Raw genomic sequence first — 27,603 nt, 5'->3', positions numbered from 1 at the left:
CAGGAGCGATATGATCAAACTATGGTTGAACCAGGCCAGCTACTTGGAAAAGGTGGGTCTTGAGCTTTACACGGAAGGAGCGGAGGTCAGAGGTAGTCCTAATATCCGGGGGGAGGTCATTCCACAGGGCTGGGCCCGCCACAGAGAAGGCTCTGCTCCTAGGCGCCGCCCCCCGACACTGTCTGGTGGACGGCACCTGGAGAAGTCCCTCTCTGTGCGAGCGAATTGGTCGCAGGGATGTATGGGGCAGGATACGATCCCGCAAGTGGCTAGGTCAGAGAATTTGATGAATAACCAACTGAAAGAACAACAAGCAAGCAAGTTCTCACAAAATTAATCAAAAGCAGTCTTGGGCTCCTGAAAGGCTTCAGGATCTGAAATTCAATACCCTTGAGGGTGGCAGATTGGGGAAGCTTGTTCTAATGCTCACCAGTTAAAATACTGACAGGAATGGCAAAAAATGTGCATCTTCTTACTTGCTGTTTAAAATGACTGTATTAAGCATTAATAGATTTCACAGGCATCTCAAAAATAATCATAGCGCAGCTGATTTCCTTTGTTTTAAAACTGAGATTTTCCCCCCCCTGCCTTAGCTTTGCAATGCCTTCAAAAGCATACTTCATAAGCTCAATGAGGCACAATGGAGTAATGCAGAATTTGCAGCTGAATTAGCACTAACAGTTAAAAGAAAAAAGAGGCTGGCTCTTACAGCCTTGCCAAGAAAGAGTATGTGAATCAGTGCCTTTATGCAGCATGCTGCGGGTCTGGCATACTCAGAAATAACCTCAATTTACTTTTTCCTCTTGCTGGAAATAAACAAACAGAAATCTGTGTATACAGTATCCCTTGCAGTATATATCCCACTGGCCACATTAAATGGAGAGCGCTGGATTTATTGTGAAAAAGCACAGGGTTTTTTAAAAAAAACATTTTCAAAGGCTGGTTAGATTTTTATTCAGCAACAGCCACATCGTTCTGAATCTGTTACCTTCCAGCTTGCATTTACCCATGCGTGTATTTGAGCTTAAAAATTATAATGCATGCAGAAAGGGCTGCACTTGTAGATGAGAAATGGATCTGCACGTGAAATTCTCTGGTGTGCATCAGGAGCCAAGAACACCAGAAGAAGAAAAAAGGAATATTATTGATCCATTTCTTGGAAGTAGAATAGTGGATATATTTGATGCATTCCCACATGCGCCTGCTCTGATCAGGGTTAGTAGAATAAATGCTTTGAAACAGTGCTTTATTAAGACACCCACAATTATATTACCCTTGATCTGTTGTTTCAATGTCTATGTGTATATATTTTAAGCATTGCTTTAAGGATTCCCCATATTAAGTTTGTTAAAAACAACCAATAATTTTTGCAGCATGTATATTGATTTTGGAATATTCCAGAGACACAGTTTGAAAAAACAAACCAGGCATTCTCCTCTTTCTGTCTCATGTCCAACCAGAAAATGAGTTTTTCAGGGAAGCTTAAAATCTAATATTGAAATCTGCTTAGATCAACAACTCTCAACAGCAAGAGGGGAAAATTAGAAATTAGAAGCGGTCCATGAGCAGTTATTAAAATGATCACAAGCACTGAATCTGCGAAAATAACCTTATTTTTTTTATGATCTACAAAGTTTTCTTGTAAAAATATATGTTATTTATGTGCCTTAAAATTTTTCTAGGAACTATGGGAATTAAAGTTGAACATGTCTGGAACAGAGAAACAAACATTAAAAAAAACAACAACCCTGGAACACTAGAAAATAAAACTTCTGTTCTTTCCAGCCTTCCCTCTGTAACACTCTAGTTCCAGTTCCAACTTATTAGCCAAATTAAGAAAATGTCTTGGCTGTGCTACAGAAATGACTGGAGAAGGCTGATCCTGTGGAATTCACCAAGCAAACTAGTCTTAAAATGCTCTACAAAGTGAAGCTCTGTTAACTTGAAAAGTCATTTTGGAGCACGGAGAGGAAAAGACTTACCGTTCATTACTCAAGGCCATCCTTGGTGGATCCAGGTTGGGGTTTTCCATGGATTCCATCTGAGGGCAGCGTAGAAAGTAGTAAAGGGTATGGAGGGCATCGGGGGACCAGGTGATGGGTGGTTGCTGTTGCCTGGTTTGCCTAACAGGGCTCATGCCAGGACGAAGGGTAGTCAAACACTGCATGTGGTGCATTGCTCGCGACACCAAATCACCTGGAAAGGGAGTAGAGGTAGAAACCAAAACAGTTGTATTTTCAAAAAGCATGATGACGTTTCACCTCTTCAAGGCCCTTCACCCTTCTTCACTAAAAGGTGAGAGGTGAAAGGACATTCTGTTTCAGTTCATTCTAAGACCCTTTTGAATGCAAACCATGTTTTAAAACCTATACCTATGCCAGGGGTGTCCAAACTTGGGAACTTTAAGACTTGTGGACTTCATAGCTGGCTGGGGAATTCTGGGAGTTGAAGTCCACAAGTCTTAAAGTTCCCAAGTTTGGACACCCCTGACCTATGCCATTTACATTAATTTCAACTTCTTATTAGAATCTGGAAAGCCTGCTTTTTAATGCCAATGATTGGCCCAATATCCCAACTTACAAAGTGATTTTTTTTGCAGTATACATACTGTGTTACACACATATTCAATGGTTTCCTGAATCCTGGTTTCTGTAAATGCTAATGTTATGATAATGAATTTTATCCCATACCATCTCAACAGACAATTTGGCTACTTTTTTCTAGAACAAGCGAGAAAGAGAAGTCATCAGTAAATTGTATTTTCTTTTTCTGGTTTATTTGGACAACATGAATTTGAGCTACTGTCCATAGTTTATTAAAGCAATTGAAAAGATACTATATGATCTGAACATATAATATGCTCAGTGTATCATAGTTAATATTGGTCCATTTGTAATATTGTGGCCCGCCAGCTGCCAATGGAACTCATGGCAGACTCAGACGATGAGGAGGTTGGGGTGGAACATGGGCCAGTTCTGGAGTCTGGGGAAGGCTCTGATGAATGCTCTGCATTGGACGCAGAGATAGATCCAGGGCTGTCCGACAGTTCCCAGCCACCGGAGAGGCAGCTGCCTTTGGAAGCTGATATGAGTGAGGAGGAAGAACAGCTGGGCCTGTTCCAGATGCACTATGCACAGAGCAGTTAGGAGAGGGGAACAACGGAGGACAAGGAGTCGACTTGGGAAGCAAAGCACATGTGGATGCTGAATGGCCCCTCCATGGCTGGGAAATAAATAGAAGGAAAGGGGAGTGGTTGTCGTAGTAGACAACAGTTCATATTTCTGAAGATTTTGCTCATTGCGTTTAGTGCCACAAAGACTGCTTGCAGCCTTTTGACTGTGAGCTGAGGCCGTGCAATTATCACAAGGAACTGATAAAGTCTGTTACTGCAGTTATTTAACTCTTTGAAAGACTATTTTCTGGACTTTTTGGTGGGTGAATACAATTAATTCACAAGAGGTAAATAAAGAAGGGTTTTGTGTGACAAGAAGTCTGTTTCTTGCTTCTGCTAAGGCTGCGTCACAGCATGCATTTCTTTGATAACTGGTATGCACAATTAAGTTTATAGAGCTAAGTATGATAACTCAAGAAGCTTCTATATTCAGAATTAAAAGAGATGGGGACTGCTAAGTTTAAGGACTTCAAGATTCCTAAAAAGTCATATAAATGTGAATGTTTATTTTTTACCATTGCAAAAAGGAGATGTGGGCCTTATATCTAAATAACAGGAAGTTTAGTATTCACTGAAATATATCCCTTACTAGGAGTAAAATGCACTGATTTCACTGAACTTACTTAAGCTTGAAAATTTACATGTTTAGGATAGGAAAAGATTATAGATTTTTAAAAGAAAATTGTTTGACTAAGTATTATATCTTAAAATGTGAATTACAATTTTCTGAGTCTTCTGTTAATGTGTATTTATAGGTACAAAAAGATGCGTATTCTGTATAAGAAGAAATTGATTTTTTTTCTGTGCAAATTTGTAAAATCTTCTACAAAAGACGTACATTTGGATTCAAATTTTCAGGCAAGAGATTATATGAGATTTCATTGAAGGCAATCAGAGAACTTGCCAAATTACAAAGTGGGGAAAGGAAGCTGTGTCTAATCATGGATTGATGCCATAAGAACATTCCTGCATTACAGAATATACTGTACATATGTGTTGAACTTTTTTCTTTTAGATAAAACCTCAAATTAATGCAGGTCATTAAAAAAATGGTGAGGCCTGTAAGGCATGGATTGATTTCTGATAGTCCCATTCAGATGATGATAATAAACAAGAGGAGATATGCTAAGACCAGAGGAAAAATAAGTCTACAAAGCATCCTTTAAGTAGTATACAGTACACCCTAAAACATAGTTTACATTAATCAAAATATAAATAGACTTTTATAGCTTATTTTATATACATACAATTCTGTTATGTCTGTGTTTTTTTTAAAGCAACACAGAACACACATTAGAAGTTTTTTTTATTTATTTATTTCACTATTACTAATTGGGCTGGAAAGTTGCCCTTTTGGCATTTGAGTATGATTCATCTGTTTTCCAAATTCATGGGCTTTAGGATTGATGTGGCATGTTAGCCAAATACTGGGGCCCACAAGTTCCTCTCTGGAATTTTCAGCAGGAGTGGAAAACAAGCTGGTCCTTCAAACATTAAGTGGGACGTAATCTATGGCTGGCAAAGCAAATGCAGCATAAACAGTTGCTACTTTCAGACGTCCATTTCAATCAGTTTGTTACTTATCAAAACAATTGTAGTACTATACTGGTTCCAAAATAGGTGGCAAGCACTCACACATGTATACAATTTAAGCATACAGTTGATATCAATCATTATGTGTTTAAGTATCTCCAATTCTGTGAAATAAATAGATTCCTATCCATTGCTAGACTACGTATATGCTGTGATTTTTATCTTTGGCTTCAAAATCCTTGATAGCTTTTACTCTTTTATGTCTTCTTCTTCCCCTGGGATAAACCCTTTCTCTCAACTTGGCATGTTCTCTCTAATATCTTGATAAGGCCCTTCTTTGTTATATCTCATAAAGCGTGCGTTTCCCATTAAATCTCTGAAACATTCCTGATCAAACCTACCTACGATAACCAAACGGAAAAACATGACCTTGAAATACATACTTCTCCTCATCTGTCTTGTCCCCCATCTTCTTCTTACCGAATTGCTTCTTTACCAGTTGACAGCACCTGGTCAGAACTTCAGAAATTAGGCAGAGTTGGCCCTGATTAGAACTTGGGGGCACCTTGAAATTTTAGGGCTGTTATCCACCATGTGATGTTGAAACAGTAATACAGAGGAAGTGAATAGTAAATTTCTGTATAGCTGCAGATTCTAGGAGATCAGCTTTACTTGAAGGCATTCTTACCTTTCCTTTTCTTCTGTTGCTTTCCACATACAGAATTCTAGATTCTAAATCCCTTGGAGTAAGAAGATGTTTCGTGTATAAAGTACTGCCTTTATTTATAACCCGTAATAAATGATGACCGTTTTAATAATCTGATGGGGGCAGAAGCTAATCCCTGTATGAAACTCTGAAATATCCAACAAGAGGATCTTATTTTCCTGAAAAACATCCTGAAATGTATTTTCCAGTGTCAGCACATGCAAAACAAAGGTAAAATGCAAAATATTTCCTCCTAATCATCCTAGCGAAAGGTCCCATATGCTGTGTATCAGTGCTTATGTCGCTTACTCAATTCAGAGATGCTTCCAACGCAAGTTGCCAGGAGAGATTGTTCTAGAGTCCGAAGTTCTAGTTGGGCATAAGCATCAGCTCTTCCATTGCTGCATATCGATCCATCGTTGTAAGGGCTGAAGTAGGCAGGCAGAGAAAGCACACCTTAAAAAGCCAGAGAAAAGGAGCCTATTAGGAAACACCAGTACAAAATAAAGATATCTGTACTGAAAATGCAATGCAGTTCTATATGACTTCCGTAATACATGCAGACAATGGCCAGTCTCAACATGCAGAGCATTATCTCCGAAGCTTAGCAACCCTTAGCCAATGTGATACCCATGCTCATCTACCACATTCTCTGCAGCAAACCACAATGCTCATTAATGGGAAGTAAATCTAATGGCCCAACTAATTAGCTTCCAAGTGATATATAATTATCAAAATCAAACACGACACAGTCAAATAAGTAGATCAGTTCCTCTCTATCTTGTTCAATTCCCCATCACTTAAGAATGATGGGAGGGAGAAATATATAACTAGAGAGCTTCCAGAACCTTAACATTTGTAACTCTGTGTCTCATGATAACCATAAAAATCATTGGTTAATGTTTATTAGGGCTGTGCAGAGCATCTGAAGAGAGACACGGTGAAGCAAATTAGCATGTGAAACTTCCCTTTTCTAAGCAGAGAGGCAGTTGTATCCATCAAGATGCCTGGGACATCTGCAAGAGCTTTCCTGAATTACCTTTGCATTTGTGTGCGTGTACCCACAAGACCTCTGCAACTGCCAGTAGATTAGGCTTCAATAGTTCAGTGAAGAGAGCTTTGCTTGGCCAACACACTGCACAAAGCTCTTCTTTCAGCGCTTTGCACAGTTATTGCAATGTTTAAGCTTTCACTGTACTTCTATTACAATTAAAAAGGGGGATTCTGAGGTTGCTAGGGCTTATACCACAAAACAATTCCTTTACAGAGACTTAATGGACTGGCTTTGTTTCATGCTTCTGAGTTTCTTCAACTAATAGAACTAAGATACCCTTTGCACCTTTCATTTGATTTCTGCCATTACGTGGTATTTATTTATTTGATTTATATAGCCACCCATCTCACTTTCATGTAACTCTATCTTAGAATAAAGCAAAGAAAAACACAAAATACATAATATAAAACAAAAATAAAAATACACAGCAGCTGGACATGACCTAATCTAACATCCATGCAACCAAGAGCAGGCTCTAATCCATACCTACAGCCCCAAGCTCAAGCACAAAACCAAGTTTTGCAGGCTTTACCAAAGGCCAACAGGAAGGGGAACAATTTAATCTCAGGGGGAATGATGTTCCAAAGAGTGGGGGCCACAACAGAAAAGGCTCTTGTTCTGGTCCCACCAGACAATACTGCCTATTTGATGCCTACCCATAGAATGGGTAGAAACAATTGGGGACAGGGGTAGAATCCTATAAGTACATATGTATCCAATATGCATAACTCTATATGTAATTATCATACATTTAAAAGGCTGCCCAATTCATCAACAACTCTGGGTGGTGTACATTACTAAAAACAAGGGTATCAAACACAAGGGGAAAAAATCATTCAGGTGGAGCAAACATCCATTATAAACCCATAAAATCCCTCACAAAGGAGGCCCAAATCCCACCCTAATCCCTGGAGATTAAAAAAAAAAAGACAGGGCTTCAGAATCTGTTTAAAATATGGCAGAGTCCAAGTCATGAACATCTCAGATTTACACAACAGATATGAGGGATTTTAATCTAATTGGTCTAACAGTACCATCTTTGTCAGATTGTTGAGTTTAGTGCTGGCTCAGCTGAATTCAATAGAAATTGTTTTAAAGTATGCTTTACAATTCATGTGGTAGAGCTTCAGAGCACACCGAAGATAAGACAGAAGTGAGAAATGAACTCTGAACATCTAATTGAGTTTTCATTCCTATTAGGTACCTATATGTGCTCTGCATATCCATTCTTCATAATTTGCCCAAAGTTTAGATGACACAGCTTCTAACTGGACCATTTACCCCTCACACAGAAAGTCAGAAGTATTAGATGGAACATAGATTTTGCAGATAATTTGTCTTTTTCATTCTGTCAACATGCAGAGGAGCTGCAATGGCTCCCTATTAGGTTATCAAATCACATCCTGCAAAAATATCCCAAAGATCAAAGTTACAACTGTACAAAGTTACACGCATAACAATTCACATTTCTGGCTATTGTCTGCAATCAGATAAGAGCATTGGTGACAATCTACTGCTAGTTGCCAACATGGATAAGTTTCAATTGAAACCAGGTAAATAAAAATGTGCTGATTTATTTATTGACTAAAACTGAAGTTCATAACACCAAATAGGGACAAAATAAAAGTCTAGATTGTGGCTACAATTGTGTGTTGGTGCCCCAAGTAACAGAAATTATATTAACATCAGTTAGTGGATCTCTTAGGTCAGGTTTTTTCACCACCTGATTTGTTTGGATATCTGGCGTTTGTTCTTTTTCAAGAAAAAAGCCATTGAAAATTCTTTCCTTAGCAGCATTATCAAATTAAAAAAAAGTACTAGTGCCAACCAGAAGTGGATTCATAAATTATGCTAAATTGTGCTGTAAAGGAATTTGTTGGCTAAAATACAGCACAGAATGAAATGTTCCCGAGGGCTGTAAATTGTGTTAGATTGTGGTTATTTTTACTACACATTTCATATCCAGACTAATGCCAGCAGTGCTCTGTTATCTCTCACATCTCCTCTAAGGTCCACTGATTCTGACTATAAAGGCATCATTTAAATTGACAATTAACAAAGCAACATCTGTATACAGCATATTGTACATCTCTGTAATACCACCATCAAGACTGCATTGAGCAAAAATACTTTCTGGCAATTCCCAAAGCCTTTGAAATAGCAGTTGAGAATTAAGTGTGTTTATTCTATCTTAATATAAGAAACCTGTTCATGAAACTCTTTCTCCAGCACACTTAAAAGACGTGTGCACAGAGTGGAATTCCAATAACCCATTTTAAAAATGAAATGATTTAGCTTTTTTTTAAAAAAAAATGCCTACAATGTGATACTTTTTAAAACAGCCAACATGTTCCCAGTTTCCATTTTCCTAGCCAAAATCAGTTCAGCAGGAAGAAAAAAATGGGTTCCCCTTTTTCGTAACATTCTTCTCTTTTAACAGTACTATACTGGGTTATTTCAAATAAAGAGCTTGAAATATAGTTCAGAGAAAAGAAACTACTTGGTATCTTTGGGATCAGCAGTTTCAATTTAAGGGGCAAACATTAATGAATATTTGCATTTAATTTTCAGTTTTGTAAAGTGTTTCTGCATGTGTGAACTGATAAGTAGAGATTCAGAAGAGATGCAGAGAGTGCATTTAATTGTTTTCTTTCCTTACTGATAAAAATTTCTTTCTTGAAGTTAATACATAGGCATGATGGAAACCCTACTGGTTATTCCTGAAAGTTATCACTATCTCCCAGAAAACAGAATACCAGAATTGGAAGGGATCTTGGAAGTCTTCTAATCCAACCCCCTGCTCAGACAGGAGACCCTCTACCATTCTGGACAAATGGCTCCCCAATCTCTTCTTTAAAAAGCTCCAGTGATGGAACACTCATAACTTTTGGAAGCAAGCCGTTCCACTGATTCATTATTCTCATTGTCAGGAAATGTCTCTTTAGTTCTAGGTTGGATTTCTCCTTGGTATAAGTTTCCATAAATTACTTCTTGTCCTTGGGTTAGGTTTAGGTTTATGCTTTGGAGATATGTAAACCTCCTTCTCTGAGACGGCCCCTTAAATATTGAAAGACTGCTATCAGGACTTCTCATTCTTAGACTAGACATACTGAGTTCCTGCAACCATTCATCTTATATTTTAGCTTTCAATCCCTTAAGGCTTGGCAGGTATTGTGAAGATGAACTATCTCTGTCCAGCTAACTGGGAATAGAATAGAATAGAATAGAGTTCTTTATTGGCCAGGTGTGATTGGACAGACAAGGAATTTGTCTTTGGTGCATATGCTCTCATTGTACATAAAGAAAAATAAAATACATTCATTAAGAATCATAAGAATAAATACAGCAAGCCTGTGGACAATCTGTGGTCTGTAGACCATGGACTGAATACTACTGTTCACGCACAAGACTTACAAGCACTTTCTGGACCCCAATAAGCCTTATAAACAGACTTAGAAAATTAAAACCAGGAGAAAAAAATCCAAGAAAAGTACTTAATCAAGAAGTGTAATTGCCTGTTCAGAAAAAGCAAAAAGGGGAAAAAAATGCAATGTTGGATGATTGAAAAGACCCAAGGGTTAGAGGGAATGTGGAGTAGTTGGCCTTTGGGGAAATGGCTAAGTCTTGGAGTCATTTTATGAACAAGTAACTCTGTTGCTCACTTACACACAGCAGCCATTTTATGGGAAAATGTGCACTACTCTTTAGTGTTCCAATTGTATTAAGCAGCCTAAAGAAATTGTTAATCCCTGTAGTTGAGGAGATGGAAGTCAGAGCACTAAGTAAAGACATTAGACATGCAGTACCTGAGCATGTTTGCCAGCCTTTGTCCTAAGAAGCAGCTTTGTAGGTCAGAAACAGCACTTTGAATTGTGCCTGACATTTTAAATGACAGCCAACGAAATATAATCAGTATAAATGCAGAGGGCTCTGAGGTTTGTCTTGGGTAATAATTGTTCAACATTTTTACACCATCTGTAACTGTTTTGCAGAAGTCATCTACTCTACAGATTGATATCAGCAAGAAAATACAGGTCTTAATAAATTCCTCGTTAATTAAGTCTGCATAATCCAAACTTTCTCTCTATGTCAGTGTTTCTCAATCTTCGCAGCTTTAAGATGTGGAATTCAACTCCCAGAATTCCCCAGAACACATCTTAAATCTGCGAAGGATGAGAACCATTGCTCTATGTAATGGATTATGCAAATCTGTCCCAAGCATCAAGTGACTGGGTGAACTCCCATTCTTGCTCCAGCTCCTGCTAACCTAGCAGACTGAAAGCATGCAAATTCAAGTAGATAAATATATCCCAACAGGTGGGAAGATAACAATGTTCTATGTTGTTATTGTCATGCCAGCCGCATGATCACAGAAGCATCTTCGGACAATGTCTATGGAGATTCTCAGTCATCCAGGTAATGGTTGTCCCAAAGGTGCTTTTTCAATAGGCAACTGGACTTTCTTGTTTTCCTTTGAAGACGTTTCGCTTCTTATCCAAGAAGCTATGCCTGAGAATCTCCATAGACATTTAGCTATGCACTTTGGGATGAACACCCTTTGAATGGTGTGGGAATATGAACGGATTTCCAGAAAAATTGCAGACTACAGGAACCATCTGCGCTTCAGCCTGAAATGTAGACAACACAGACTTATCCCCAACACTGCAACTGTGCTCAACAGTGAAGGGACACAGGGCAGAAAACATCTTGCAGAAAGCACAGCTCCACAACACAGTCCTTTCAGCAGTTCCAAGAAGGCTCCATACCCATTTGCACTACTCAGATAACCGTGAGGTCACAGGCAAACCTCCAAGTGCCCTTAATGACTCTCTAAAAGAATGCAAATGACTAGCTGTCTGCCAGGGGTATAAATCCTTCCATTCTCCACTATCCAGTCAGAACTGAAGAAGCTTCTTGGATGAGAAGTAAAACATCTTAAAAGAAAAACCAGAAAGTCCAGTTGCCTCTTGAAAAAGCATCTATGGGATCTTTGGACAATGCTGGGTCCCTCAGCTAGGAAACCAAGATGAGTACTGCCCCCTAGAGTTGGTCATCACCAGACAGAGGAAATCTTTTTTTTGGAGGGGGGCAATTCCATTAATAGTCTACAAGTGAATATGCCCAGTACAATTTGATCTGTGTTGTATTCTCATCATCATAATCCACAGTTTAGAGTCGTACTCTTTTATGATAGTGGAAGTTTAAGTCCAACATATTTTATAGGACAAGTCTAGTCTGCTGCTTTTTAAAGCTTATCACTCATCCTAAGTAGTCACTCCTCCTTCAGCCTCTATGAATGTAGCGCATATATTGGCATTCCAATTTAATCTTTAGGATTATTACTTGAAGGACAGTTGATACTCCTCCGTGTGATGGCTTCACCTTCCAACTGTTTCTCTCAATGGCCTCTAAGCCTGTTGATTATACTCATCTTGAAAATATGTATTCAATATTCCAGGTGAAAAGTGAGGATGATCATTATATACTGATATTTACAAGTCAGCTCTGGGTAGCGATATTTAGCAGTGTGCAGGAATTTTTTGTAGCAAATAAAACATTCTAATCCAACTGAAAATTTAACTCCATTGTGGAATTTGGCCAAGCCATCAAGAATGAACCCCTTATACAAAGCGTGCCAAAATATTTTAAGAGACCACAAATGGTCAGAGCTTCCATTCATGTGCCTTTCACATCACACCAAAAGCGCATTGTCCTATTAGCCGATTCTGAAATGCTGAAATACTAATTCAGTACTGTGTCCTGAGGCAGAAACCCCACCTGCTCATCAAACCCACTTCCTGGAGCTCATTCCTTCCTCCATGGGAATTCTCTCAAGCTAATATTTAAATTCTGGTAGATTTATGGACTCTGATTTACAAATCTCAATCATAGTTAATCAAACCTTATAAAAATCTAAAAGTCTAAGCATTTCCTTAAACATTAACACTAAAAGCAGTAGAACTAGCAATTAGCAAATAATGGTATGAACTTAATTTTACTATCTAGTATAATAACAAGTAACATAATAATAAATTTGGTAGAATTGTCATGCAGCAATCAAAACTATGTTTTTTTTAAAAATAGAAACATATAGCTTTCCTGACTGAATAACCTTGTTCTTCTTGATGTTATTGGTATAACTTTCCAGAAGTCATATCAGCACAGCAAAGGGTATTGGAACTGTAATTCAACTAAATATCATATTTAATTGTACTAAATTAGATAGATACTCCACATCTACTATATAGAGAGCTCAAGTTGATTTATGTAATACAGCTTTAGTGTAGAAATTTGGAAAAATTTCTAGATCATTGATCTTTGATAAATGATATCTTGATTTTGATTCCTTTGTGTAAGTTCTTTAAATTTCTGAAAATCAAGTGATAATTATATTGATTGCAACTTTTTAGTAAATTACATTTTGAATAATATCAAAGAAATGAAAACGAAGATACAAAAGAATGACAAAGGTTCCAGAATGCAATCAGATGTTTTCTGTCTATAAGTTTCAGAGCGACTGTACTGACAAAATACAGACTTTCCTGGGAGAAAAAAATAACCTAAGTATTATAAATGGCTGTCTTGCCAGGGTCTCTTGATTATGTAAACCATAAAAGAGTGAACTTTATGTTCTTTACTATTTTTATTTTATATCACCTTTTAGTTTGCTGCTCCATGATTTGCAACTTTCTCTCTATATATGTCTACTCATAAAAAAATTTCACTGGCTTGGATCCTAGAGTGAAGACACATCTGTTTCTTAGAAAACAGCCCTTCAATGAACCCAATATTCTCTGCAAATAAAGGCTTCTTTATTAAATAGAGCAGAATATTAACATCTACATTAGCTCAATGGCATGTATTGAGGTATACCTTTTAGCCTTAAAGCAGTGCTAATTTATTTGGTCCTTTCTACATAATGTCAAGCAAGCAATAGTTACTTATCAGGAAATGTCCAAATATTTTGAGGGTGATATTGCTGTGTCTTTCACAAAATTTTGCAGACATTTTCACTGTAACATTTTGATGTCTGAGGGTGAAGGTTCATTCTCTGAGCTTGTGGGTTGGTTTCCGAATATTTAGTTAATGGGCTAGGTAACATCTTCAGTGGAGTTTAGGGGATGTTTATAAGGGCTTCAAGTGTATCCCTTATAAATAGAAGGACACTGACATCCCCTAAACTCCACTGAAGATGTTACCTAGCCTGGTAATGAAACATTCGGAAACCAACCCACAAGCTCAGAGAATGAACTTTCACCCTCATCCTACACCCGAGCTACAGATATTCACCACTATTTTGGTGACTGCTCCTTGCTTCATCTGTCTTTATTTCTTTATTTAACTATCCAATAGTAAATGACCAATCAGGAAATGATTATCTGCTGTCTGTTGAGTGATAGCAATACAGGCTCTCTTCTGATGTGACTTTGATTATCCCAACGCTTTATAGGTGTATGTAATGGACCCTTCTGTCTTTACATTTCATGAATGTAAAACTATACTTGCAACTTCCTCTTAATGTATAGATTATAGCAATAGCAATAGCACCTAGACTTATATACCGCTTCACAGTGCGTTACAGCCATCTCTAAGCGGTTTACAGAGTCAGCATATTGTACCCAACAGTCTGGGTCCTCATTTTATCCACCTCAGAAGGATGGAAGGCTGAGATAAACTTGAGCCTGGTGAGATTTGAACTGCCACATTGCAGGCAGCTGGCAGCTGGCAGTCAGCAGAAGTAGCCTGCAATACTGCATTCTAACGACAGCACAGATTATTTGTAAGACTGCTACTTAGTTACTAAATTAAGAGTTAAGATGTTGCATCGGAATACTACGAAATTTGGAATAAGTGGTATGAATGGTTGGATAATAAGAAAAACAATTAAGCCGAAAACAATATACATAAATAAACATAGAACTGTATATAAAAATAGGTAAATATGTTAAATATCATAAAAATGTATAGATAAGATGACATAAGGATTGTAATATATGGTAAAGAGAGGAAAACATACACAGATACGATGATGTAATATTGTACAAACTGTTGATATAAAGATTGTAATATGTGATAAAAAGACAAAAACAATAAAAAATTATTACAAAAAAAAGTGTTAAGATGTTGCAATGTTCCTCCCAAAGTTATGTAACTCCCTCAATGCCATGAATGCCATCATAATCTGTTGTAAGAGTATGACAGAGAGCAATACAAGGATATTAAGCAATTGTTAAAGTTTTTGTGAATGAGTCAACAATTCAGGAAAAATATTCAGCATAGGGTGTCTGCTTCCTTTTGTAGTCTAAATCATGGCCTTATGTGGGCAATACTGGACATAGTATGCCAATGGGGAACAATTCATCCTTCATCTTCTCCTGCTTGGCAGATAAAAGCAAAGGGCAATGCTAAATAGACATTGAATGGAAAGGAGACTGCAATTTTACACTAACAAGCAAAAAACAGTTTCTTTGGATTACTTATTAAAAGCACTATCAAATTCAAATTCAAATTTTTAATTTGTTAGCCGCTCCCTCTCCGCAAGGAGAGTTGCATGCAATTCTTTAGCAATCAAAGCTAAAAAAAATAACCCAAACCAGTATTAATTCCACAAACCATAATTAGTACAAAAAACTGAATAGGGCTGAAATCAGTCTTAGAAATCCTGCCACTTTGTGTCATTTCTACAATTATCAAATAGATAGGTTAATAACTAATAATTTTACTTCTTAAAAGTTTCAAATAGCAACTTCAGGGCTAAAATTCTCCTTGAAAAATCTGTCATCCATCCATCCAGATATACAGAAACTTAAATACTTTAAAATATTAATAAAAGCTAGGGTTCACATCTTATTTTTTAAAAATCTAAATATTAAATCGTTAGGTTTTCAGAGAGATAAAGTTATAGTATTCTAGAGACCAACATCTTCGTTCTGGTGTAATTTTTGTGGAGTACCGTTTGATTAATCAGTTGAACAAATAAAAAAATGTGTTGGAAATAAAATTCATGTTATCTCCTGACAGTCTTGTTTTCACTGTTTATTATCATCTGAATAATGATGTGGCTCCATGTGAGTTTGTGTACTGGAAAAAGAAGCCATCTGCTTCTTCATTTCCATGTTCTCCGATAAACACTTGGAACTGTTCAGTAGGCCGGGTTATTTGAAGTGAAGCAAAATACTTTCTTCATAATGCCTGAGTAATTCTGAATAATCCTTCTAACTTCATGATAATAAGAAGTTCCAACTGGTCAGCCAAAACTGAATTGGTATAATGTAATGGTTAAGAGTGTGAATTCTGAGCCAGGAACTCCCTGGCTTAAACTTTACTGTCAGACTCATTATGAAGGTTTAGACATGCCTTTACATGTTAAATCTCTGTACTCCGACTACAGCAGGGGGGAAACACACATCTGCTTTAAAGATTACTAACATGATTTTGTTTAATAAAGATTGTATATGAAAGGCATATGTAAATATAATAGGATTTTTTTTGAAAAAAAACATAGAAGAAAAAGACAATAATGATCTTTTTACTACCTCAGGGTCTTTTAAAGAGAAGACAATTGTTTCAGACTGCATACATTCCTACATTTGGAGCAGAGCTCTGTTAAAATTATTAGCAACCAGTCAATGAAAACAGAATTCAGCTATTTCAGTATGTTGGGGTTCTCTGCCCAGACCCATTTGCCAGTCCATTGATTTCAATGAACAATAACAACAAACACAAATGAAGAAACGATTACATCAATAGAGGATGCAATGAAAAGAATGGGAGGGAGTTCAAATGCCCTTCAAAACTTGAAAGTCTTGGTTTTGTTTAAAAAAAAAACCCATTTGATTTCACCGATAAATAGGATCTACGTTCTTAAGCGAGGAAATCCAGGATAAAAACCAGCAAGATCAGTGGTTGCTCCAGTATTAGAGGAAGAGGCCTAAGGATTCAGGTTTTTAAGTAAATGCTTTTTAGTATTCAGAGTTGCGTACCAAGATGTTTAAAGGTTCTGTGAAAGCTTGGTATCCCATACTGTCCAGGATATTGGTTTAGCTGGGCCTTTTATTTATTCTACATTTTGCTTTTCCCTTCTTCTGTGTTACAGATCTCTTATAAAATATTGCTTCCCATGGTTTACTTCTCTGCACCGTGTCCTTCTCATTTCACGGTGAAGTCTTTCCCCATTCCATTATTGTTCTACTAGCCATAGCGGATAACTTTATCTGTGATGTCATTTTTCTTCAAGCAATCATATTCACATGAATTCATATTACACATACTACACTACACCACTCCACATCACACTATACATACTGAAATTATGTCTGAAAAGCAGGATTGTTTTACAACTTTCAATGATGATCCTGTAGTCATAGGATGGGCAGTGGGTTCAGAGCCCTCCAGTTAATTGATGTTACAATTTCTTCTGTTTATACCATTCCAAACAGAAGATTGTTTTGAACTAGCCCGCTTGCCTTTGGCTATTTACAGAAGCACAGAAAGCATGACTTATACTCCACCACGGAAGGGCCACACTTCTTTTAGTTCTATTTTAGATTATATAGTAGTTCACACAACTGATATATAATTCTCTGAATGCACAATTCAGATCACAACAATGTCACTTTGAGTTTTGTTTTTAGAAGAATGTCAATGGTCATGGCTATTATTGATTTTTTTTTTTTGCAAAATCATTTTAAAGACATGAGAGAGAAAGCTATTTTCTTAGCAATATTCTGATTGAACTGACATAGTTCTTTGAAAAGCGCAGAATCAAGATGACATGTTAATGACGTTGTGCTTTAAAAGCGAAAAATTATTAGCGTATAATGTTTTACAGTTAATAACAGCAACAAAGGCTCTGAGAATCTATGACCTAGAATACAAACAGGATTCTGCAATATATATTTAGCAAGACACACCCATGTTGTAGATATTTTTAATTAACTAAAGTGCAAATTGGACCATGAAAATCACAGCCAGAAGCCTTAACCTAATTACAGCTCTATCAGATTGCCAGTTCTTTTTCTATTTTTTTTAATAGAGGTTCTTTTAGAAAGGACCTCCACAGACTAGGATGCTGCCAGTGAAATCAACCACCACAATTACTGTATATGAATGAGCAATACAGCAGTTATATACAAATAAAAATGTATGTCTAGTTCAATCTGTAGTGATCAAAGGTTTATTTCTCCAACTTCTCATAGAAGCTATCAGTAGAGTTTGAGGTTATAAAGTTCTATCACAAAGTTGCTGAATTCTAACAGGGAAGTGAAAGTGTTACTTTGTTCTTGGAGAGGGAGAGAGAACCAGCAGGATGCTTGTGGGAGTTTGGCTTGGCAGACCCTAATAGGAGTCTGGTCAGGAGACATGGCCCCTTCAAACAAGGTCATATGCTCAGTCATGTCACTTAAGTTTATACTCGTGAGTCATCTGACAATTTCAAACCAATTTTCTGCATCAACTCCCTCAAATAATACATTGTTTTGGTGTCATGTGCCTAAAACAACAACTTCCTCTTTGTCTTCATAGAAGCTAAGTAATAACTGAGATGCCAATATGTTAGATTTTCTGTCTTTCCAGAATGACGATAAACAAAATATAGATGCATTTTTCTCTCATTGTTTATGGTAATAAATTGCCATCTTTGATGCAAAAATCTTATGCAGTACAGTTTATGCTAACTGTAATGAATATGTGCGTGTCATAATAACTTTTTCTGTATTGCTATGTTTACTTTTGATGTATTGTTTAAAGATATCCTAATGATAAGAGCACAAACAAAGCTCTAGGTTTGGCTCATAAGAGCAACAGTTCTGCCTATACAAAATCTCATGCTTAATAGTTATGCAGGGTGTACTAATAATAAGAAGGAAAAAAATATACATAGGACCGCTGGCCATCATGATGAATAATGAATAAACTTGGAAGATATATTCAGCTACCCAAGTTAATTCAATATATATAATTTAATACTAAAAACAATGGAAGTAGATCTCTCTGGTTGAAGCAAATAATAAGAAAGATTATCCTCGAGCTGAATTTTCCAAAAGGCAGAGCTTGATTCCTTCCCATAGAGTTTTGTTGGCAAAAATATTAAAAGTAGTTTAATATTGCCTTCCACCAGGATGGTTTTCTTTTTTTAAAAACTTTCTGATCTAGCCTACAGCCATGACATTTTGTGATAGTCTCCCACCCAAGTACAAAGCAAACCAGAACCTGCTTCACCTTTTTGAAATCAGCTAGATGCTACTACCTGAAATGAGCAAGTGAGGAATAGCCTCAGGTGTGTGTGTGTGTGTGTGTGTGTTTGTACAGGTAGTCCTTGACTTACAACACTTCATTTATTGACTGTTTGAAGTTACAATGGCATTGAAAAAAGTGACTTACAATATATATATATTACGTATGTATGTTATATATATATGTGTGTGTGTGTGTGTGTATGTATGTATGTGTGTGTGTGTGTGTGTGTGTGTTACAACCCCTGGTATGCCCAAATATGGGAGGGAGCTCACTACTCCCCCTTCCTGTCCTTCGGCTCCCCCTTCCTGTCCTTCGGCTCATTACAGAGGACCATCCAGGCAGAAAACCATATTTTTATTTTTAATGTTGCCTTTTTATATTTATTTATTTATTTATCAGCACAAATACACACACACACACACACACACACACACATGCATACATACAAACACGTGGAGTGCTAAAACTGATACAGTAATTACTTTTGATGGTTTGAAGAAAACTATTCCTCCCTCCATCTCTCTCAACTTCAATACTTTAATAATTAGACAGACTGGATGAAGTCATATGACATATTCTATTCCTGGAAAGTCAAAACGGGTGGGGGATGCTCACTGGCAGAAAAGGATACAGGACAACCAATCTAGAGAGACCTAGTTAAACAACTTGTCCATCTCAAGTTTCTGTCTTCTTGAACAAAATGTTCTTTCAAAATGAAACACACAATAAGCAAAAATTACTGGTGCAGGAAGAATCTAATAAATTCAGCTTAGATTAAAAAAACAGGCTTAAAAATTATCTGGCCAATGCAGTTCCCTCTTTACATCCTGACACTATCAATACATTTTTTTTACCCTCCTATCCCCTCCCCCCTCAATGTTGGTTACACATCAGCACTTTCAAACTTTACTTGTTTATTTAATGCCTTTTGAATCATCCCACTATTGAGCACTTGTGGTGATTTAGATGAACCACGAAAAAATAAATAAAAGAGGACATTTTTAATAACCCCCCAAAAAGGTGTTAACACGTCTGATATACTATAATAAATACATTGCAATAAAACAGGGAAACCTCTAAAATCAGTGTGCGATATTAATAATTAAAAGCTCAGCAGAACAACATAATATTTCTGTTTTTTAAATTTTCTTTTTAAAAAGTATACTATGCAATAGCTAGATTTTGCAGCAGAGATGGTATTCAGCAGCTTCTGGCCAGTTCTGGAGAACGGGTAGAGGAAAATTTGAATAGTTCGGAGAACCGGTAAATACCACCTCTGACTGGCCCTGTCCCCATCTATTCTCTGCTCCCCAGTCCCAGCTGATCAGGGGAGAATGGAGATTTTGCAGTAACTTCGCCTGGAATGGGAAGGGAATAGAGATATTACAGTATCCTTTCCCTAGAGTGGGATGGCTCCAGCAACTCTAGGAAGGGATGGATCTGATACATCAACAGAAACTGGGCAAACATCCATTTTCTTCACAGAAGCAAGGGAATGTGTATTAAAAATTACTTCATGCCATAAGAAACAATTCTATAACTTGCCTCTGGCAGACAGGATATTAACCTCCTTGAACCAATTCACATGACCACAAGGTGTATGATGGCCAGTTGAAAGGCCCCGCTTGTGATTGCCCTTCCCAGCAACCTATAAGACATCCAAAGCACCAAACAGGTTCCCGCACTGTACAAAACAGCGAACAATTTAGAACATTGGAGTCAATGCCCCAAAGTAGCAAGCCAGAACAGGAACCTGACACATGTCTCCATTTCATTCAACAAGTCCAGGGGTTCAGCAAAGTGCATCTCAATTCCTGTCACCCAAGAGAGTAAGCGAAAAGTTTCCCAGCACTTGCATTACAAGCCTGAATTTCCTGTTCACTGAAAGAAGACAGGAGTATTTAGAACCAACGTGCTCAACTTGTATTCAGCCAGCACAAAAGGCAACACAGAAAAGAAACTTCAAACAATTTTGAAGGTCTCTTTTGAAAAGCAAATACAAAATAGGACAAGGATTGGAAAACACACAGCAGTCACAGCCTGGTCTTTCGTCTTCTTTTGCTCATTATTATATGGGGACATGACCTCCCCTCCCCCCTGTAGATTTATTGAAAGAGATTTTATCACATCCACTGTACAGTGAATAATTATCTTCACAACAATTACCAAAAAAAGGTTACAGTCTGTCATAGTTTTCCTGAACTTTAATATTCTTAAGAAAAATGGAAGATAAAACCATGGCAACTAGAAAGGAAATATATAGAGAGACCAGGTGTACCAGGAAAACACCTAGTAGTTTGATGGGAAGAATAATGAGAAATCATAGTCAGATATTGTGTTTGGCTGCATCTTCCTTCACATTCCTCTCATCCACAAATTTGTTAAATATCAAGGACAAGTTAGTTTCTCTTTTTCTCTGAGTGAGACTTAACTTACAGGGTTACTGTGGCTTTAAAGGGCTACTCTGAGCTCCTTGAAGGAAGGCTATAATAAAAACATGGAATTTGGAGCACCAGATGGAGCAGGATACACCTGTATTGTTTCAAGATACTGTTCGGCAGCCATGTGGCTAAAATCGTTTACAAAACACTGAAAGAAAGAGTCAAGAATTGTAGATGTCTTTTGGGAGTTGGCTGTTGGGGAAGAGAGGTGATACCCGAGACTCTAAGAGTTTCCTCCCAGAAGAAAATGATTATTTTGAAAGTTGATAAGGCTGGAGAAGGCAATTTGTCACGGTGCGTTCAAAATATTTTGTTAATTGCCACACTGCGTTTACATCTCATAATCCACAAACTCCACATTTTTTACCCAATCATCCACAGTGCCTTATCATGTAAACCTCGTTTGTTTGTTTTTTCCTTAGTACAATAATGGAGAAATGCAGTGAAAGATATCCACTACAATTACAACCTTAATAGTTTGCTCGTTGTTTGGTTTTTCTATTTCTGCTTATTTTTACAGAAATGGTCATAGATGGTATTTTACAAATGGAGATGTCTGCATGAAATGCAAATTTTATTTCTGCCTTTTTTTCTCTTGCAAACTATTTTTATTCATTTCTTATCTACAGCAGTTCAGTCGTCACCCTGCTGATGTACTTAGTGTAATCTTTTATAGGAAACCAGTTATCTTCCTTTTTAAATTTAATCTCATGGCAGTATGAAAATGGAATCCAGTATTTCTTTCTTCTTTCTCCCATACTAGAAGTTTTAAGACGGTAGGTTAGGTACCACAGCTATTGATGATTCTAGGAAATCAGCTTTACTTATTATTAACCTCTGGGGTGTTTATCCCATCTGAGGTTTGAGGTTCAGATCAATTCATTTACCAAGGCAGGGTAAGTCATCATTTTTGGAGATAATCACAGAAGAAAAATAGTTTATTTTATATGAGGTTATCTGGGATCCCTTTGGTATTTTCATAGCTTGATAAAATAAAGAAATGAGCTACTAATTCAACTTGAATAAATTTTCATAAATAACTAATGTATAGCATAGCAGACTCATTTTGGCAAGGTACAGATGGACAATGTTTTATTTTCCTTAAAATCCCAGAAACTTCGCTTGATTTAATGCCTCTGTAATTGCTGTTCAGTTTGTACTGTCTTTATTTGATCTAGAAAGCAGTGCTTGCTCGTCTTATACTTTTTAGATACTTAAAAGAAATATGTTCTTAGAATACACAACCACAATACTTCCACAATGCACATAAAATTATTTTGGACCAACATTAATCAAATAAATTAATTAACATTCTATAAAAGGTTTTTCATTATAAACAACCTTATGTATTATATAATATCTATTTTTTTCTAATTCTACATGTATTATACTAGAAAAAACAGATAATGTTTCTGCTCTGGGCTTTTGTATGGTGAATGGGAGGTCTTAGAGAATCAGATGTGTGTATCCTTCCAGGAAAATATTGAGGAGGTTGAAATAATGTTATTTTATATCTTTGTAAATGGTCCTGAACAAAGCTGATGACATGTTTCTTTTCCCATTAAGAAATACCCTCTGCTGACTGGAGGAAGGTTAACTGAATGGCTGAGAAAACAAACACACAAAATCCTAAATCTCTGTTGTTCTATTCTGCTTCTCTAAAAGTCAAATGCAGAAGACATCTATAATAGTAGATTATATGAATGAATGGGAAGAAAGTTCTGCCTTTTAAAGCTAGATGAAACTAGAAGAACTATATATGCCCTGAGTTTTCCCTGTCAGTTGCCACAATCGATATATTTGGGAAGAAAATTCAGTGCATGGTCAATAGTATGTATATGTATTTGGCACTTTTTATGCATAAACCATTCTGCAAAGTTTTTATTTTATTCTTAAACACCAATTTGAGAAAGTCCTACTACCTTGACACAGCCTTCCACATTCAAATGTATTGCTGTATAATCACAATTCTAGCCAAGCAAACTAAAAAATCTGGAATTTGCAGGTCCAATCTCTCTGGAATAGCAGCTTCGTGTGTCATGCTGCACATCTATAGCAATAATTTAAAAATCTTAACCATGTCCGAAGAAGGAAATGGAAATATACACCCTAACAAAACTGGTATACCACGTTTGTTATCTGAAGCAAGGTGGAGTCTGTCACTTCCTCCACTAACTAACTAAAAAATATTTTGCCTGGCAGTTTTATCTTGCCTCCTACATGGACAAATAGAAAGTCTTCATCATCATATAATATCAGCAAGGGAGCAGGACACGCGTACAGCTCTTCTCTTCATCATTTTGGCACTACGTCTCTTTGGCATTCACCTGCTAAGACACTTGGTCCAATGCCTAATACCAAGGCAAATTTTGAATCTCTGAAAACCCACTGTTTAGTTTTTTATTCAATGCTGGTGTGGATAAATGCTTGGAAATTAAAATAAGGAATAAATCCAGCAGCCCTTGTTCTCACCTAATGCAATTTTCAAAACACACATGTTAAATAACTACTATATTCCCAAAGGGGGAAAAATATTATGAAATCTTAACACAGGTATTTTATCGACTTATCACTTAAAATTAAAATCCACTCATTCTTAATAAATATGAGGTCCTCATTGAAAGCCAAATTTTGTATCATACAGAAGTTGGATTCATCTGAGATTCTCTTTCCATTAAAAAATAGGGCTAAATTTTCAAATCCGTGTGTGCCACCATATATAACGTACACTCAAGACTTCAAATCAGCTACAGAATTTGGGCCTACAGAGCCACCTACTTTATCGGTAAATTTGCTTACAGTTACACATCAGGTATACAGGAAACCCCCTAACCTGTGTTCAGATTCTCCTGAGAAAACAACAAGGAACACTCAATTTTCCTTTGGAATATCTACAAGCAAAGAAGGTTAGCCCTATTGTTTAATAAGCTGCACCACTGCAATTATTATTGCAGGTAAATGTATGTTATATCATATGCTATTATTAGTCTTTATTAAACTGGTAGGTCTGAATGGCATACAAATAAAATAATGGGATTGCACTCTCAATTAATTTACAATCATTACGATGCTTCCGAAATTCTATCAAGAAAAAGATCATGTGCACAGGGGATCTTCAGAGGGAGACCAGATTATTGTGAAATCTAAAAAAAAGCCCCATGATTTTTACGGGTATCCTTTGTTACTAATGCGACTTAATGCAATTTCAGAGCAGTTAAGTGTGCTTAGGATAACGGCTTAATATGGTTTGCATTATGAGAAGAAGCAAGGAGACGTAGCAGTTGGGTCTCTAACCAGAGGGGACAATGCCATTCTCTGTTCGCTTTAAGCAAAGGGAGGATGGAAAGGGAACTGAGCCAGAAACAGTTGTCATTTCTGACCATGCAGGCTCTCCACAACCAACCTCCAAGACACTCATTTTTATTACAACTGAAACAAAACAACAAAAAGGGTAGTGAGTGAACCCTGTGGGTGTGAGATCGGGATACAAATGACATAAGCTATGAATGAGATATTCAGGAAGGGAGAAGTTCCTGCTCAGACAGTGTCCTCAGTGTTTGAATATAGTTGTATACTGTCTTGGCTGCATGAGTGTAAACCAAGTGATTGATATGGAAGGGATATGGACAAATACGAACTGAAAATAGAACGCTAATTTCGCAGTGGAGAGCTTCTGGACTTCTAGATGGGAGCTCATGGAAGTAAAGGACTACTTGTCCATATTAGAGTATTTGGTTCACTTAAAATGCACATTAATCAAAATACTCCTCTTTTCACACAGCCCATGTGAGTAAGAATGTAATTGCAATATCAGCAAGATGCTTTTTTACTTTTTTGTCTCATAGCTGACTTCTATCTGTAAGTCTATATTTGGATAAATAAGGTAAAGGTTCTCCTCGCACATATGTGCTAATCGTTCCCGACTCTAGGGGGTGGTGTTCATCTCCGTTTCAAAGCCGAAGAGCCAGCGCTGTCCGAAAATGTCTCCATGATCATGTGGCCGGCATGACTAAACGCCGAAATTGCACGGAACACTGTTACTTTTCCACCAAAGGTGATTCCTATTTTTCTACTTGCACTTTTACATGCTTTCAAACTGCTAGGTTGGCAGAAGCTGGGACAAGTAACAGTAGCTCACTCCATTACGCAGCACTAGGAATTCAAACCGCTGAACTGCCGACCCTCTGAACGACAAGCTCAGCATCTTAGCCACTAAGTCACCGTGTCCCAACATATTCATAAATAAGGTAGGAAGAAGTAAAATGCTGAAATGGTAGAACAGACTGATGGTGTTGACTCTAACTTCTGAAGATTGATCCACCAGATTGGTCTAGTGATTAAGGCTTTAGGCTAGAAAGCGGGAGACTCCTCTTCAAGTCCCATCTGAACCATGAAAGCCAGATGGGTGACCTTGGGCCAATCACCCTCTCTCTGCCCAACTCAACTGACAGAGCTGTTGTGGGAAAAACAGGGGACGAAGGAATGTTGAATATATTCTCTGACTTGAGTGGTTTGTATAAAAAGAATGAAAGTGGGATAAATAATAAATAATAAAAAATGATCTGCAGTTTTAGCAAGAAGGTGGGAATTGCTTTTAAAAATAGAAATCAACAACAGGTTAGCAATACCTGATATGACCCATATACAAATATATAGGGAGAAGTATATTTGAAGCTAGCATCAGAGGCTAGCGATTTACAAAATCCATTTGCAAAGAAGAAAATGTTTCCTTTTATTTCAATTGATTCATCTTCAATGAAGTCTTTAAAAAAAATATCTGGACATATATATTATCCACAGCATCCTTCTTCTCCCTGAATGCCTCTCTAGGACTCCCGTCCATTCTCCAAGGGGAACTATATATCAAGGACACTTATAAAATATGCCTATTTTGAACTCTGAGGAGCTTTAAAATGAAATAAATCTCATCTGCTGCAATATAATAGAACACACAGAGAAAAGCCTAAAGCTTAACATAATGGGTTTTGTCACTCATGACCAGTTTGCTTTGCAACATTTATTTTTCCCTTAAAATATCCCCTGTAGAGTGTCACAGTATAAATCTTACTTTAGGACCAATAAAAAGAGTCTCTATGAGAGACAAGGAAGTATGGTTGCATGAATATAAAAATCTATGATTTGTCGAAAAGAGGAACAAAATCCAGTTTTGTAATGCCCTCTATTAGTAGCCTCAGCAGGTCCTGGTTAATAATAGCATATCTGTACCGGGAGAGATTCCTTAAGAAAACAGAGCATGATGAATGCTCAAAAGCAAGCCAATTTTTTTTTGACCTTTTAGTTCCTAATGTTAGCAAGGTGTGGGGGGATGGCAGTGGGGATATGCAAAAGGGATCAGCAATAAGCAGCAGTTTAGAGATTTGTATAATGCAAGAGAAGATGGCTGAGAGAAGAAAGGAGAGATTTGGTGAAGTATATTGGCTTCAGATTTCAATTTTGTTCTACAAATCTAAAGCTGCAAGGGGTCCTCATTTTAATTTAACATTTACTGTTTTTCATCTCTGAGGCTTTGCTACATCCAAACCCACCCAAAGGCCCAACCTTTAGAATTTTATATCATTTTATTTTATAGTCTTGCTCCGGGCCCTTCAGAAATTGAATGAGTGCAAAAAACCTGATCCAATGAAAAATACATATGTCTTGACTTAGACTGACCAGTGACGTGCAGTCAGGGGAGGCAGGGGAGGCGGAGCCTCACCGCTCTCATCATGAAAATAAAAAAAAATACTCCGGGAAGCCATGAAAGTGGCTGGGAGTGGCGCGCGGCTTGGTTTAGCCTCCCTGGACATCTCAGCAGCAGCCCCAAGTGTGCCGATCTTGCCATTTTTTGCATCGGGCGAGCCCGGGATCCTTGTAAGGGGAATGGGACCACGTGTGCAGGAGGCTCCTCAGCTCCAGCCTCAATCAGTGCAGCCGCGGTCCCCTTCATGTTGGCTCAGGAAGGAGGGGAATGGGACCACGTGTGCATGGGAAGGGGATTGCGGCTGTGCTAATCTGAGGCTGTGCGCTGAGGAGCCGCCTGCACACGTGGTCTCATTCCCCTTGCAAGGATCCCGGGCTCACCCGATGCAAAAAATGCCTAGGTAACATCATCCATGGTAGAAGGGGGGGAAGGAGGAGAAAGGAGAAGTTTCTCTTCTCAGAAATGTCTTCTCAGTGGAGCTGTGGCAGCCTGCCTGCCCCTTTCTGACATTTCTGAGAAGAGAAACCTCTCCTTTCTCCTCCTTCTCCCTGCCCATTCCCTTCTAGCACTGATGATGTTATCTCGCCATTTTTTGCATCGGGCGAGCCCAGGATCCTTGCAAAGGGAATGGGACCACGTGTGCAGGCGGCTTCTCAATGCCAGCCTCAGATCAGTGCAGCCGCGGTCCCCTTCATGTTGGCTTAGGAAGGAGGGGAATGGGACCACATGTGCAGGGGAAGGGGATCGCGGCTGTGCTAA

At 37.6% G+C, this 27,603-nt stretch overlaps 1 protein-coding gene across 1 annotated transcript in view; it reads right to left on the bottom strand.

Annotated features, from left to right (window-relative positions):
• The window catches only part of ABTB2 (ankyrin repeat and BTB domain containing 2), a 144,587-nt gene that overhangs the window by 47,075 nt on the left and 69,909 nt on the right, over positions 1 to 27,603 (bottom strand). The window contains exons 2-3 of the mRNA XM_081945341.1: positions 5,721 to 5,867; positions 1,983 to 2,196 (exon numbers count right to left, since the gene is read on the bottom strand). Coding sequence (XP_081801467.1) covers positions 1,983 to 2,196; positions 5,721 to 5,867 — 361 coding nt within the window. The remainder of the gene's footprint in view (positions 1 to 1,982; positions 2,197 to 5,720; positions 5,868 to 27,603) is intronic.

Source organism: Natrix helvetica, assembly GCF_964273705.1.
Source record: "Natrix helvetica genome assembly, chromosome: 1".
In the NCBI taxonomy this organism is placed as follows: Eukaryota; Metazoa; Chordata; class Lepidosauria; order Squamata; family Natricidae; genus Natrix; species Natrix helvetica.
Note: the sequence above shows the minus strand (reverse complement) of the source record. Positions and strands in the feature narration are given on the sequence as shown.